Below are 12,930 nucleotides of genomic sequence, written 5' to 3'. Positions count from 1 at the left end.
AGCAGCTCCACTCTGGTCCTCAGGCTCTGGACCTCCTCTGTGACGTTCTCCACCAGGCCCAGGCTTCCTCCTGGAAGGAGACACGCAGACAAACAGACACACGTCACGATTTGTAGGCGACTGCGCATTAGCAGCGGGTAACGAGTGACTGAAGCACTTAAAAACCAAAATTTAGAATAATAATAATAATAATAATAATAATAATAATAATAATAATAAAAACCCAGCGTCTGGACTGTGAAGCTGCAAGCAAATTGTGTGAATATAGGTCAAAGAAATCAATAGCAAATGTCAGCGTGTTTTGTTAGGATTTTATGTGTCAAATTAAAATCTAAAATCTGTACATTTTTATTTCACCTGGATATTTATCGACTGAATTTTCTGGCTGTCATTTTTGGTGCTGCCAGAGATTCTCCATTGGTTTTTGGGTCACTTAGGCTATTCTGACACCTACAGGCTTCCATCCAAAGTTTCAAGTTTAAAGCACTTTTGGGTCACAAAAGTGTTTTCTTTTATTTATCTTTTATTGATAACAATACATTTGCTGCTTGCTTATGCAAGCCAAACATGTGGTTAATAAAAGTCAAACACTTAGGAGTTATATTTTCCAGTTTGAGAAGAACTTCTCTTGTTTGGGAGAATCAACTCCGAAAAAACAAAAGTAAAAGAAAATTATTAAATCTGTACTGTTCTTGGATTATACTAAATCTTTCCGAGGGCCACAAATAGAAAATAAAATTACTAAAAAAAAAACAAGCAAACTTTTTTTATATACTAATTTCTAACAAACTACAGACTCCTTCATAGAACAACTTTATGTTGAATTTAAATTACAGACTTTTTTCCACTAATAAAGCGACTTCTGAAGGTCATTTGTTGCACTGGGCTGCACTTAGTGATTTCAGAGTAAATAGGGTTCAATTCAAAGGTGACATTTTTATTTAAAATGATCATTTAAAATCACTTTTTTTTCTCTCCCCTTCAACTTCACAATTATTCACAACTTTCTGTGACCAAGAAGTGAAAAAGTTCAAGCCATTCAGATGCTTTTTTTTTTTTTTTTTTTTTTGCAAGGCAGTGAAGCCATGGGAACAGCCAGGGGGTCAAAATGCTGCGATGCGACCAGAAATAGATGAGCAAACCCTTCTGTGAATCGGTAGCGTCTGGCTCAGAGCCCCTCGAAAGGGGGAATGTTCCTTCTAGAGACGGGGACTCTGACCAGGATGCAGATTTAGGAACAACCGCCCTCCAATTTACCCCCCCTCCACCCTCACCCGGCCTCTCCTTCCACTTCTCTGGTTGCACCTCTGCAGACAGACGGAGAGATGTTCAATCTCTCCCAGATGTGGTCCACACTGGAGTGGAATAAGCTAAGGAGGAGGCGCAAAAGGGAAAAGATCGGTGGACGAGGGGGGCTGTGGGGGGACAAACTGGGGTGCGTGACCCCCAGCAGACAGAGTTGATGGAGCTGGAATGAGAACACAAGCCCCGGCCAAGAACAGAGTGGAAGGAAAAAAAAAAAAAAAAAAAGAAAAAAGGCGGGAGGCTGAAAAGCCTAAATGCAATCCAATGGATCTTGGCAGAGCGAGAGTCGGCTCTCTCTGTTTACACTCATGATCTCCATCAACATCCCTCCGATGTGTGTATATGAGCAGAGAAAGACGTCTCTCGAGCGAAACGGCTCGCAAGAAGCCCGTCTGCAGGCACACTCTAGCAAAAGAAAAAAAGAAATAGAAAGAAAATCCCTAAATCCTCTGTCGTGTTTTCTGCTCTTCTGTGCGTTTCTCGCCGACTCAGCCGATCCATCACGTCGCCGTGGAGGTGAACCTTCGGAGCTTGTGGTCAGTTTCCAGAAGAAACTCTGATAGATGGAGGGGAGTTTGGAGGAAGAGGAAGAGGAGGAGGAGGAAGGCCTGGGAGATTTGGCAATCTCTCGTTTATGCACAGATATTTCTTTCACTCTGAGAGCTGGAGACAGCGTTCACCTCCCCCTCCCCTCTCCCCACTGTCCGTCCAAATCTCCCCCTTTTGATTTCACAGTTAGGTGACTCGCCAAAAAAAAAGAAAAAAATCCCCCAGTTTGGAAAGAGTTGAAGAAATCAGGAAAGAACTACATCTACTTCAATTTTATTTTTTTTTTATTTGTTGTTGTTGCACAATTTCCCAAAAGAGCAATAAGGCGGACTCGGAATGGGACTTAAAAGGAAAATCTTGGGGTCAAGAGCATTTGGAGACATAAAGCAGAGTCAGAGGTGGAGGCGGTTGTGTATTGTTTTGAGGCCACATTGCCTAGCAGAAAACTTGGATCTTTTTCACATTTTGTCACGATAAAAAACACTCAAACTTACATGTGTTATACTGAGATTTTAATGCGAGCCACCAACACAAACCGGAGCACAGCTGTGACGTGGAAGTGTTTCCCAATTTTTGTTTCCAAAAATGGTTTGTCTTTTAAAGTGTGACAATAAATCCCCTTGACTCAAATACCCAGGGCCGGATTTAGAAGGATGGGGGCCTCTGGGTTGAGCCAGGTTTGGTGCCCCATTCAAAATCAACAATTATTTTCACTGATGCAAGTCATGGCACGTTTATAAGTAGATCTTTATACTCCACTTTGTTTTTAAAACAATGTACAATAATTTAATAATTTTCAAATACTTGACTAGTGTTTATGTTTAGAAAAATCCAAAAATATTAATACAGCTTACCTGATTCGGGCCAATGAGTTTTAAGCAAAGCACATTTTCAAAACATGCATTAGTTAAAAAAAATAGATAAATATTTGGGGCCCGTGTAAGTTCTTTCTAAAGTCTTCCTAAATACCCCTAATAAAACTGCTGCACCTTTCCATTGTCGTTAGAAGTCACCTTGGTTAAGACTGAAGTATATTCATGTGTTAGACTGGTCCAGTCAAAGTCCAGACTTTAACCAAACTGATCTTAAGAGAAGAAGACTTGCAGCTGTAACTGCAACTAAAGGTGATTCTGACTGACAAAAAAAAAAAAATGACAGTATATTTTAGTTTTTTTTTTTTTGGTAAAGATTTTTGAAAACCACACACAATTTTCTTTCCACAACATAATTATGCTCCACTCTGTGTCGTTCTGTCACATAAAACCCCAACAAAACACACTTCAGTTTGCAAAATTAACGTGAGGAACCAAAGACAACGAGAAGAGTGCACAAACACTCAAAAGGCTTTTTTTCCAAGAGACAAAAGTCTAACATTTCTGAGGGAACTAATGGAGTGTGTAGGGTGAAAACATGTGTGTATTAGCTCGGGAGCCGGATTAAATGCAGATGTTTACTTCAGCGACGGGGCAAGCAGTCATTATCAAAGTCCAAACGATCCCAGTCTCACCGCATGGAGCCAGCAGCGCATAACATCAGTCTGGAGTCGGCACCAGTCGCAGTGCATTATTACTCACGGTACGAGTTGAGAGTGGCATAGCGCGTACCAAAAGTAATAATGGACCGCGAAGCTGGTCATGTTTTCTTCCTCTGTCCCGCTGCAGAACATGGAAATATGCAGTTCGCGGCGCTCATTTACCCGCGTCGGCGTGGCCACCCACTGCTGCCCGGCTGCCCTGGGTGGGTGTCGGAGACGGAGACGGCGGCGGAGGTGGAAGCTGGCGACAGGACCGTCCGTCTCCGGCGAGCGTGAAGCCGTCTCTGCAGGCGCATCTGTAGCTTCCAGCTGTGTTCATGCACAGCTGGGCGCACGGCTGCCGCCCGCCGCACTCGTCCACATCTGACAGCCGAAAAAAAGGGGTAAAAAGAGAAAAAAAAAAGAAGGAAAGAAAGAAAGCAAGTCGTGAGTATGCATATGAATTTACGTACAGCTCCCCAGGTGAATCTGAATGTGATTTCTGCGCACCTGTTTGGCACCGGTGTCCGGTCCAGCCGGGAGGGCACGCGCACTTATTGGGTTTCAAACAGGTGCCGCCATTAGCACAGGGTTCTGCACACAGAGCTTTGGAACACATCCGAAAACATTCATTAAAAAAAAAACAAAAAACACACAACTGATTCATGATTATTACTTTAAATCGACTCGGCAAACCATATTGTGGTGAAGTGAACGTGTTTTCTTTCTGATATGAGCCAAATTGGTTGGCATAAAACTGGATCAGCCAGAGGGACACAAAATGTGGCATCGCATGAAAATGGCAGGTTAAAGTAGAGAAATCTAATGCGGACCTGTTTACGTTTTTTGTTTTCTTTCAGCAAACTGTGAATCAAGACAAAAAAAATCTCAGAGTTCTGCACAGCAAATTAAACCCTATTATATTTATTATAATATTGGAATCTTTATTTTTTGTGAATACTATTTTGTGAACCATTAAACCGTCCTCATGTTTGCATCATACACTGTATTTACACAAAAAAGATTGTTTTCATTTGGTAGAATAGAGACGGTGCACCACCAATTATCTTCCTGTGTGAAACACGTCTAGAAAACACATGTTTCTGATTAAAGCCACCGCATAATAGAAAATAATAATAATAATAATAATAATGAAAATATATAAAAATCTAAATCTAAAATAGTATTTTACTGCAGTGAACCAGCAGTGTGTTCTGATGTTGGAGACCACAGCTGCCTGAGAAGAGCTAACATCTGCACAACAGATATATTTGTTCACACAACAAACATACTTTAATATGCATTAATACAGAGTGGAAACCGTCTTAGCACTTCCGCACAAGCTAATATACAGATATATGTACTGACCAGAACCTATTTAAATGTCCAATTATCAGAAGTGGTTTCACACAGGAAGATGTTTGATGGTGCACCGCCTCCGTTCTCTATTTCCTGTGTAAACACTCATCAGGTTGTTGGTAAATAACCTCCAATGCAAATCTAACAATATGTATAGTTTTGGTAATATTTTCTTTTTGAAATAGAAGTTGTTAAAAGTCCCTGCTGTCTTGGCCCGTTTCAGACTACTTGTCAGCTTTCCTTCAAGACTAGCTAATCTGGAGTTAGGTCAAATAAAGATGGCAGCACAGTTCAACCATTAAAATTATTTTAAAACTATCTTTTACCTTGGTTGCAGTTGTGTGAGTGAAATCTCCGCCAACCGGGGCAGCAGTCTGGGTAGAAATGTGAGGCCGACTCTATCCTGCTTACCTGGCGGTAAGCTAACGAGTACGTTGTTCTGTGAAGACAAGCGAAACCACAGAGGTTATGGATCGTTTGAGGTACAGCAGAGCTTTCTCTGTGATGAGACTGCGTGACCATAGATGAGTGTTAGTAACTTGGTGGAACAGTCAAGCCACGGATTCAGAAGAGAAGAGGCTAGCACTGATGTGAAGTCAGATCTATAATCAGCTATTTTGGCTTCAGCCGGGTGAGAATGCGGTGTGTTTAGCTTGCCTGAGCAAGGGGGGGAATTAAGAGCAATAAATTGAGGCTAAAACTAGAGACTGGAGACATGTTTGCATGAGGATCCAAGAAAACAGACCAAAAGCGAAAGTGAGCTTTGGTGAGAGAAAAGCTAACAGGGATTAAAAAAAATGTGGAGAAGGTAAAGGGCTAGGAGAGCAACTGGGAGTGTGCTAGCATGGAGTCCAAGACAAACAAAGCACTGGTCTCTGCGGGCAGGCAGCTCATTTCCTGTCGTTACACAAAGTGCTCGATATTTAGATTCCACTCAAAACTATGTGCCATCGTGACCCACTGCTGTGTGCATTTACGGTTTGTGAGCATGGGTGTCCTTTTGTGAAGGAAAGTGAAGATGTGTTGCTCCATCTCCATACTTAGCCATGTCAGATGTTATTTACGTGTGCAGATGCCTTGATTAAAAGTCTGTTTTGATAGCGCTGTGACTGTGTAGAGATTTTTTTTTTTTTTTTTACATTTTTAAATTTTTACAGTGGTGGCCCTAAAGTTGGACCAGCAGGGGTCATGGCCCCCTCTTGAAAAATGTTGGCCATCCCACTGCCATTTTCAAGCTTTGTGTGAGTACTAAGAAAAAAAAAGTGTGAGCGTCTTACTTGTATGTGCTGCAGAGGCGATGGCCTTGACACAGGGTGATGTAGGGCTTGTGCACCGGCTGGGCGTAGGACTCTGTTGCCAGGATGACATTGTGTCGGAGGTCGCTGCTGCACGCCCTCCTTCTGGAAAACAGAAAAAAGAAATGACACGTTAAAGCAAACTTTCTTGTCTGCTTTACCTTTCTCTTCAGCCAGCTTAGTGGCAGTGTGCAGCGACAGGTGAGCGCTGTACGACAGTAGGAAAAACACTTCCTCAGGCATCTCATACGGGCTTAAAATCGATACTTTTGACATGTTTTCTTACCTCGATATCAGTACCAGTGCCTATTTAAAACCCTGACTTGTACAATCACTCCTGATTGTGCCCTGGTTAAAAGCTGACCTTTGACCTGCCTGTCTGCGCTCAAACCTTCGTTTAGTTTATTTTTGTCCACCCCCACCCAAATCAGCTCTAAAAATGACAGCAAAACTATTCTCTTCCTAATCGCCTGAGCTTTGGCCCCTGGGAGACTGACCTCCTGAATGTTTGTCATTTGGGAACATCCCAAGTGACCGGCCACGATAAACGCAGACAGAGAGTTACGAGTGCCGTTACCCATGATGCCCGAAGAACTGGGGAGTGCCCATCACATGGAGGAAGAGGAGGGCGGAGGAGAGGAGCAGCTCTTGGTACATCGTCTTCCTCTTTCCCACGTTTCCCTCGCCGGAGCTCTCACACTCTTTCTTGGAGGGAAGAGGAGGATGATGGAGGATGTCTGCGACGGCCCCAGCTACCTGTGTAAAAAGACAAAAAAAAAAATTTTGATCACGGCATGTTAAACATGACATTTCCTTCTGCACAATCTGTCTGGGAAAATTTGGAAAAAGTTCAGTGGAGAGAAAAATGGCTTCATTCCTGAGAAGCCACAGGTCATCTTTATCCGCAGACTCGAGGAGGGACGGGACTAAGCTCAGCGAGCGTCAGCTGCGTCGTGTCTCAGAGAGCCGAACCGGCTTCGGAGCAGAACATTAGCCTTTAAATCAGCGCAGACAGCAGTGGGAATCTGTGGAGGCTTGTCATTTAGCATTGGATAAGGAGGACGGGAGGGGAAAAAGAGGTGAGGAAGAGCAGCTTTTAGACGCTAAAACTCAAGAGCAGGAAGTCGTCAAGTGAGATCAAGTGAAGAGCAGACTGCAGAAGAGTTACTGATGTGTGTTGAGAAGCAGTGGGAGAAGAAAAGCGTGTTTTAGTTGAGGATGTTTCTCTGTCGTGGTAGGTGGTAGGTTAAATAGGAGGTACGGAAGGCTTGCTGTGCCAAAAAAAAAAAAATTCAGGATGAAATTGTTTTAAAGAAAAAAAAATATAGCAAAAAGGGATACAAATAATAGTAATAAATTACTACTAGGAAACAAATATATATAAATTAGAACATTTTACAAAATGAATGAAGATACACCTAGTTTGTTCTTCTTAAGCGTTTCGCAATGCCTGTTTTACATTTTGTGTGTGTGAATTTCCATTTGTGCTGCTTTTCTGTGTTGTTTATGCTCTTCAGTTGAAAATTGTCAGCAACTTCATGTTTTTAGTGACAAAATCTAGTTTTGAATTTCATTTTGCAGGTAATTTTCTTCAATAAAATGTTCAAACGCTTTACTTTGTTCTGTTTTTGTAGTTATTTGTGTTCTTTATCTTTTTTTTGTTTTATAAACTTTTTCGTTTTTTCAGTGATAGCTCATAATCATTTTACAAATAGCAAGGAAAACTTTTGAGAGTTAAACATGCAAAGTATTAAATTAAAACCAATTTTATTTTTTTATTTTTATAAATATACTTTTAACACAATATCAAATTTGGCAAATGATGTAGAATAAAGAATGCACACACACACAAAAAAACCATCCAACATGGATACACAGGAAATGCTCTCAACTAAAGGTGCCCCCTCTACTGTAACCCTGTTTAGGACCTCATAAAAGTTTGGACCAGCCCTGTCCACACCTTCTCTGACTCTGAGATGACCAGGCAGGAGAGACAAACACCTCTCACACAGATCACTACATACTGCACAGGATTAAAGAAAAAACAAAAAAAAACAAGACCACCTGTGAAACCCAGCTGACCTGAGAGCAGCTTCTGCCAGCCTGTGGGTCGAGTTTTATCACAGATACTAAACCCCTGGGAAATCTCTCCTAGCATATTAAAGCCCTCTGAGTGCAATCACAGGTTATAACACGGTGCAGCCTGTCGGGGAAGCGGAGTTATCCTGAAGACGATGGTAATCCTTGGATGACAGCGTGCATGTCTGTGTGATCCCTCCCTGCTGGCCACGGGCCCAGAGGTACATCGGAAAGCCTGTGTTCATTCAGAAACCACAGCGGGCCAGCAGGGGAGCCAGCTTTGAAACGACTGCTGCATGTGAGTTTTGAGTGTGTCTGCACACAAGAAAGGAGAAATTTACAGCAGGAGGGCGAATGCAAAAAAAAGCATTCGATTTTACACGTGCATTTCATTTAAAACCATTCATGATAAACATTTTTGATCACGTTTGAGACAAACACAGAATCGGAGCCAGCCCAAAGTTTTACGGGGCTCTAAGGAGAATTTGATGAGGGGATCCACTTCCAGTTAAGAGTCCACAAGCAACAAAACTCATTTACATCAGTCATGCTGGGCAACCTGTTGTGGGGCTAACTAGTGAGCATATAAACATCTTACATGAGCCATACATCAGTTTGGTTTTGTTTGACAACCGCATAGTCATTTCATATTACTTATGTATAAAGCAGAACTTGGGTTTGATATAAATTTGTGAAATCTGTATCTGTTTGTTTTTCCAAAAATGTCACATTCAATAGTGAACGCCTCTGATCTGAAGATTTAATTTGAGAAACATTAGACACAGATGCCACAGTGCTAATTTATTTTTAGCAAATTTGTCAAACTGTGAATAAACAGAGTTGTTTCTCAAGTGGTGGGTTTTGATTACTGGGAAATATGGCTCTCTGCCCGGGACGCCCTTCCACCAGTGGGCGGCAACAGAACCCAAGAGTAGAAAGGAAGAAAAAGGAAGCAAAAGTCATTGTGACTACATTTTTATTTGCTTATCTGCAGGACAGGTCAATACAACCCTTGTGGTGTGCAAAGTGTAAGCACTGTAACAAAGGTGTTTGGCAATAAACGAAAGGGATTTTTTTTTTTTTTGCTGCAATCTTTCATCTCTATTGGTCCAATTTAAATCGGATAATTCTGTTCAAGAAAACTGCTTTCCCCCCTATGTTTTTGTATCAAAACAGCCTTAGAAACAGACAAGCATGCAATGTCTGCTTCTAATTACTAGAAGCAGAACCAGACACTTTTTTGACTTAGAATTACTAAGTCCAGAACAGTCTTAGTAATTCTAAACTGATGGATTATTCCCCAAAAGAACAAAATTAATATATGCATTAAAACCTAAACTCCAAGCGATTCGGTTGTATTGTTCACATCTGCCACCGGGTGGTGCTGTTTCACAGCATCAATGTTAAGATACGAGCGCTAAGACCCACGTCCATCACTTCTAAGCTTCTCCGTAACATTAACCCACACCTTGAAGTGACGCTAAAGACTCTTAGAAATAAAACGGAACGGACAGAGAAAGGGAGTAAGTCCCTTTAGGCAAAACGCAGATGCTGCGGACGAACACGCACAGACTAAGGAGTCGGTACCGTCGGAGCGCGTGCACGGATAGGGAAACAAATCAACTACAAACCGTTCAGCAAAACAATCAGCCTTCCCACAGTCAGTCCAGTAAGAACAAGTCCTTCAGTGACGACGACTGAAAACCAACTAGCTTCTGTAAAACCGCTCTACTTGTTCAGGTAAAAGTCCAGGGATAACACTCCGCCAGCAGTCAGGTTTCTCCTGGAGCTCAGACTGTCAGACAGAGCGCATGGGGGGTGATGGAAGGACCTCCTCCCACTCCTCCAGCTGGGTGTCCCGCTGCGATTTGGAGGGGACCCGCGGTTACGTCACTCTACACGCTATGCTAACTTTTTTCCCCCCCCCCTTTCACTCTTTTCGTTCAGAACCCACCGATAAACTAAACAAGCTGACGCCCCGGTGACAGCAGCTGGTCGAACAAAGTTAGTAGAGAAGATTGAGTCCATTTCTTTTAGGCTAAGACTTAATTGACTGAGTGACGTAATATTGACCAAATGATCAAAGATCTTTTCATTTGTTTGTCTTAATTGCGAAATAAAGTTATTTTTATTCATTGTTAGGTCTTTTTAACCTCCTAAAATAAATAATAAAAGAGATAAGCTAAATAAATTCATAAAAACAGACAATGGTCAGACAATTTTTTGATATGTGCATCTTAAAATACTTTTTACTGTTCTGTTCCCTTAGCTAGTTTAATAATTGGAATGCCACACCTAATACAAAATAAGCCCTTATGGCTTTTCAAGTCATAATTTGTTATGTTTTAATCTCCCATATGTTTCCCTTGTATCATTATTTATTTCATCAAAATATCCCAGTGTCCTGTGTTATTTTAACTCTCAGCCTCACCCAGGAGTCAGTGGACATGGCCAACATTTTTAGGATCTAGTTGCAGAAATAATAAACTTTGAGTTATTTATTTATTTATTTTTTATGTTTGATGCATTCAAGTTTGATTTATTTTAGGTATTTCATAAAGCCTTTGGCGGCTTGAAGGCTTGTTTATTTGTTAAGTAAATTTTAAAAAATTTGTTCAAAATATTACAAGTATGAATAGTTATTATTAACTACGCATTTACAAATAAATGTTTTTGTCATCACCTTATCGGACTAAGACACTTTTGGTGTTGGATCATATATTTACATCTAAGACCATATATGTTATAAGACCATATAGAAGTTATAGTTTCTATCGAAGGAACTGCAAGATTATTTCCATTAATGCCTTTATCTGCTTTTTATTGAACTCAAAAAAGTGCATGAAAACACATGATGTTTGCAGATGCCTTTATAGGCTTTAAGATGCTTTATTTGTTTCAGCTTTGATGCATTCAATGAACGGGAAAAAATATCTGATTCTTTAGTATTTGATTTGAATTATGACCAATTATTTATTGCACCGCCACATTATAATCCCTACATATCCATTTATTATTTTAATACGCAATATTGTTTTTTGCATAGTTGCACTGCAGCCTGATGTATATACCTGGAGGTGGGAAAAAAAAAGATGGCCAGATTATCCTAAATCTGACTTCTTTTTAGTGTAAATCAGAGTTACTTTTCACATTGTGAAAACAAAACCCATGTAATACTTTTGAAAATGAACTTCCACGACAGACTGATGCAGAAAGAACGTTGTTAAAATGCAGATGTGTGAGCTGTGTGCTGATCTTACCCAGGCAGTATGCGTTCACCGGGTGTGTGTGCGCGCGCAGGCTGACTGGCGGCCCCGGGCGCGAGCCCCCGGACCCCTGGCTCAGAGGACCTCTCCATGCTCCCAGTTTCTTTTTAAGGCTTGACTTTCGTTGGGCTCTTGAAAATGCAGATTCTTTTTTTTTTTTTTTTCTTTCTTAAACCCACCCCTGCGACCAATTTGAGGTGCTCCCTGCGAGCCGACTGGCGACAAATGAAATGTCTTTGGGCGTGTTTCAGTTGCTTTTTATGCTGAGCTTCCTGTGGAACGCAGGAATTGGACGGACAATCCCCAAACCGGACTTCCTGTGAGTGTTTGCCGCTGATAAAAGCCTTCTCCTGCACAAACACTCTTCTGGAATCTGATTTTGAAGCACTTTTCGGACTCCCATTGTGGAGCGCTGCAATCTTTAAGGGGGCAACGTGCCCTCAGCCTCCTCACCTCTTGCCCTTGTGCTGCCTTGGCAGCTCAGCAGAAAGCAGCCGTTGCTCGTAGCGATTTATTGAACCAGGTCACTATGTGCAACCCCACCGAAGGCCGGGTAGCTCACATAGGCTCATGTTTACGTGACGTGACTTGGATTTGTCAGTGTTTCATAAGGTATGGCCCAGAAAATAAAATTAAAGAAAAAAAAAAATTCTAATTTGGTTCTCCGACTCGTCAGAACAAAAAGAAGGAAAACAAAAACGACCCTCTGTTCCTCTAAGAAGCGGCCTCTCCCTGGATGAAGATTAAAATAACCGGTGCCCCCAACACAGCAGGATGAAGCCATATGGAAACTGCGAAAGACTTTCAGGAGCCCGTTTCCTCTGTTTGTGTTGCAATTAAGGAATGGAAGCTGGAGTAACGGTAAAGGCTGGGGTGAATTCAGGAAGACCAAGAGTTGTTTCAGGATTTCATGCAAGAAAAAGAAAAAAAAGTCAAATAAACTGGTCCAGTCAGAGGTTTTGATTATCTGGTGCTCAAAGAATTATGGGAATTATGTTCCCATAATTCTTAATGCTGAAAGAATTATGGGAACAAGCCGCTGTAGATGGATGATTTTAATTGAAATCACTATGACAAAAAAGAAAAAAAAAAGTGTAGAGCTATTAGAGATTAGCATTTTTCTTTCTTCGTTTCTGGGGGTGGACTGATCGTGGTTGGAGCGTGAAAAAATATCCACAAATTCAGAAATCAGAACTACAAGTTTCTGCAAAATGGCTTAAAATGAAACCAAGACAATTTGTTAATATGCAAATAAAAAACGCCAAAAAGACAAAAAAAAAAAATCATGTGTGAACAAGCATCCATTCTGTGACACCAGGTGAATTGTTTCCTTGAACTGGAGACGATCAAACACATTAATTAAACTTTGCGTCCCATTGGAAGAGTCTGTCAGAGTCGGTGTTTTCACATTTTGTCACTTTATGACACCAAACATCTACATAGTTTAATTAGTCTGGTTTAAATATGAAAGAAGATCAACACAAAGCAGCACAAACGTTGTCGACTTGAAAGAAAACAATAGACGGTTCCTGCCTAAAATGTTTTGATCTGAAAAATATTGTGT

The 12,930-nt window shown here is 41.2% G+C and overlaps 1 protein-coding gene across 1 annotated transcript in view; it reads right to left on the bottom strand.

Annotated features, from left to right (window-relative positions):
- egfl7 (EGF-like-domain, multiple 7) overlaps positions 1-11,611 on the bottom strand; it is a 16,052-nt gene extending 4,441 nt beyond the window's left edge. Inside the window, exons 1-7 of the mRNA XM_015059467.1 lie at positions 11,361-11,611; positions 6,599-6,777; positions 6,004-6,126; positions 5,053-5,165; positions 3,878-3,973; positions 3,551-3,751; positions 2-70 (exon numbers count right to left, since the gene is read on the bottom strand). Coding sequence (XP_014914953.1) covers positions 2-70; positions 3,551-3,751; positions 3,878-3,973; positions 5,053-5,165; positions 6,004-6,126; positions 6,599-6,678 — 682 coding nt within the window. The 5' untranslated portion in view covers positions 6,679-6,777; positions 11,361-11,611. The remainder of the gene's footprint in view (position 1; positions 71-3,550; positions 3,752-3,877; positions 3,974-5,052; positions 5,166-6,003; positions 6,127-6,598; positions 6,778-11,360) is intronic.
- Between the last annotated feature and the right edge of the window lie 1,319 nt (positions 11,612-12,930).

This window comes from Poecilia latipinna, unplaced genomic scaffold (assembly GCF_001443285.1).
Source record: "Poecilia latipinna isolate Pla-1442-1.1 unplaced genomic scaffold, P_latipinna-1.0 Scaffold1629, whole genome shotgun sequence".
In the NCBI taxonomy this organism is placed as follows: domain Eukaryota; kingdom Metazoa; phylum Chordata; class Actinopteri; order Cyprinodontiformes; family Poeciliidae; genus Poecilia; species Poecilia latipinna.
Note: the sequence above shows the minus strand (reverse complement) of the source record. Positions and strands in the feature narration are given on the sequence as shown.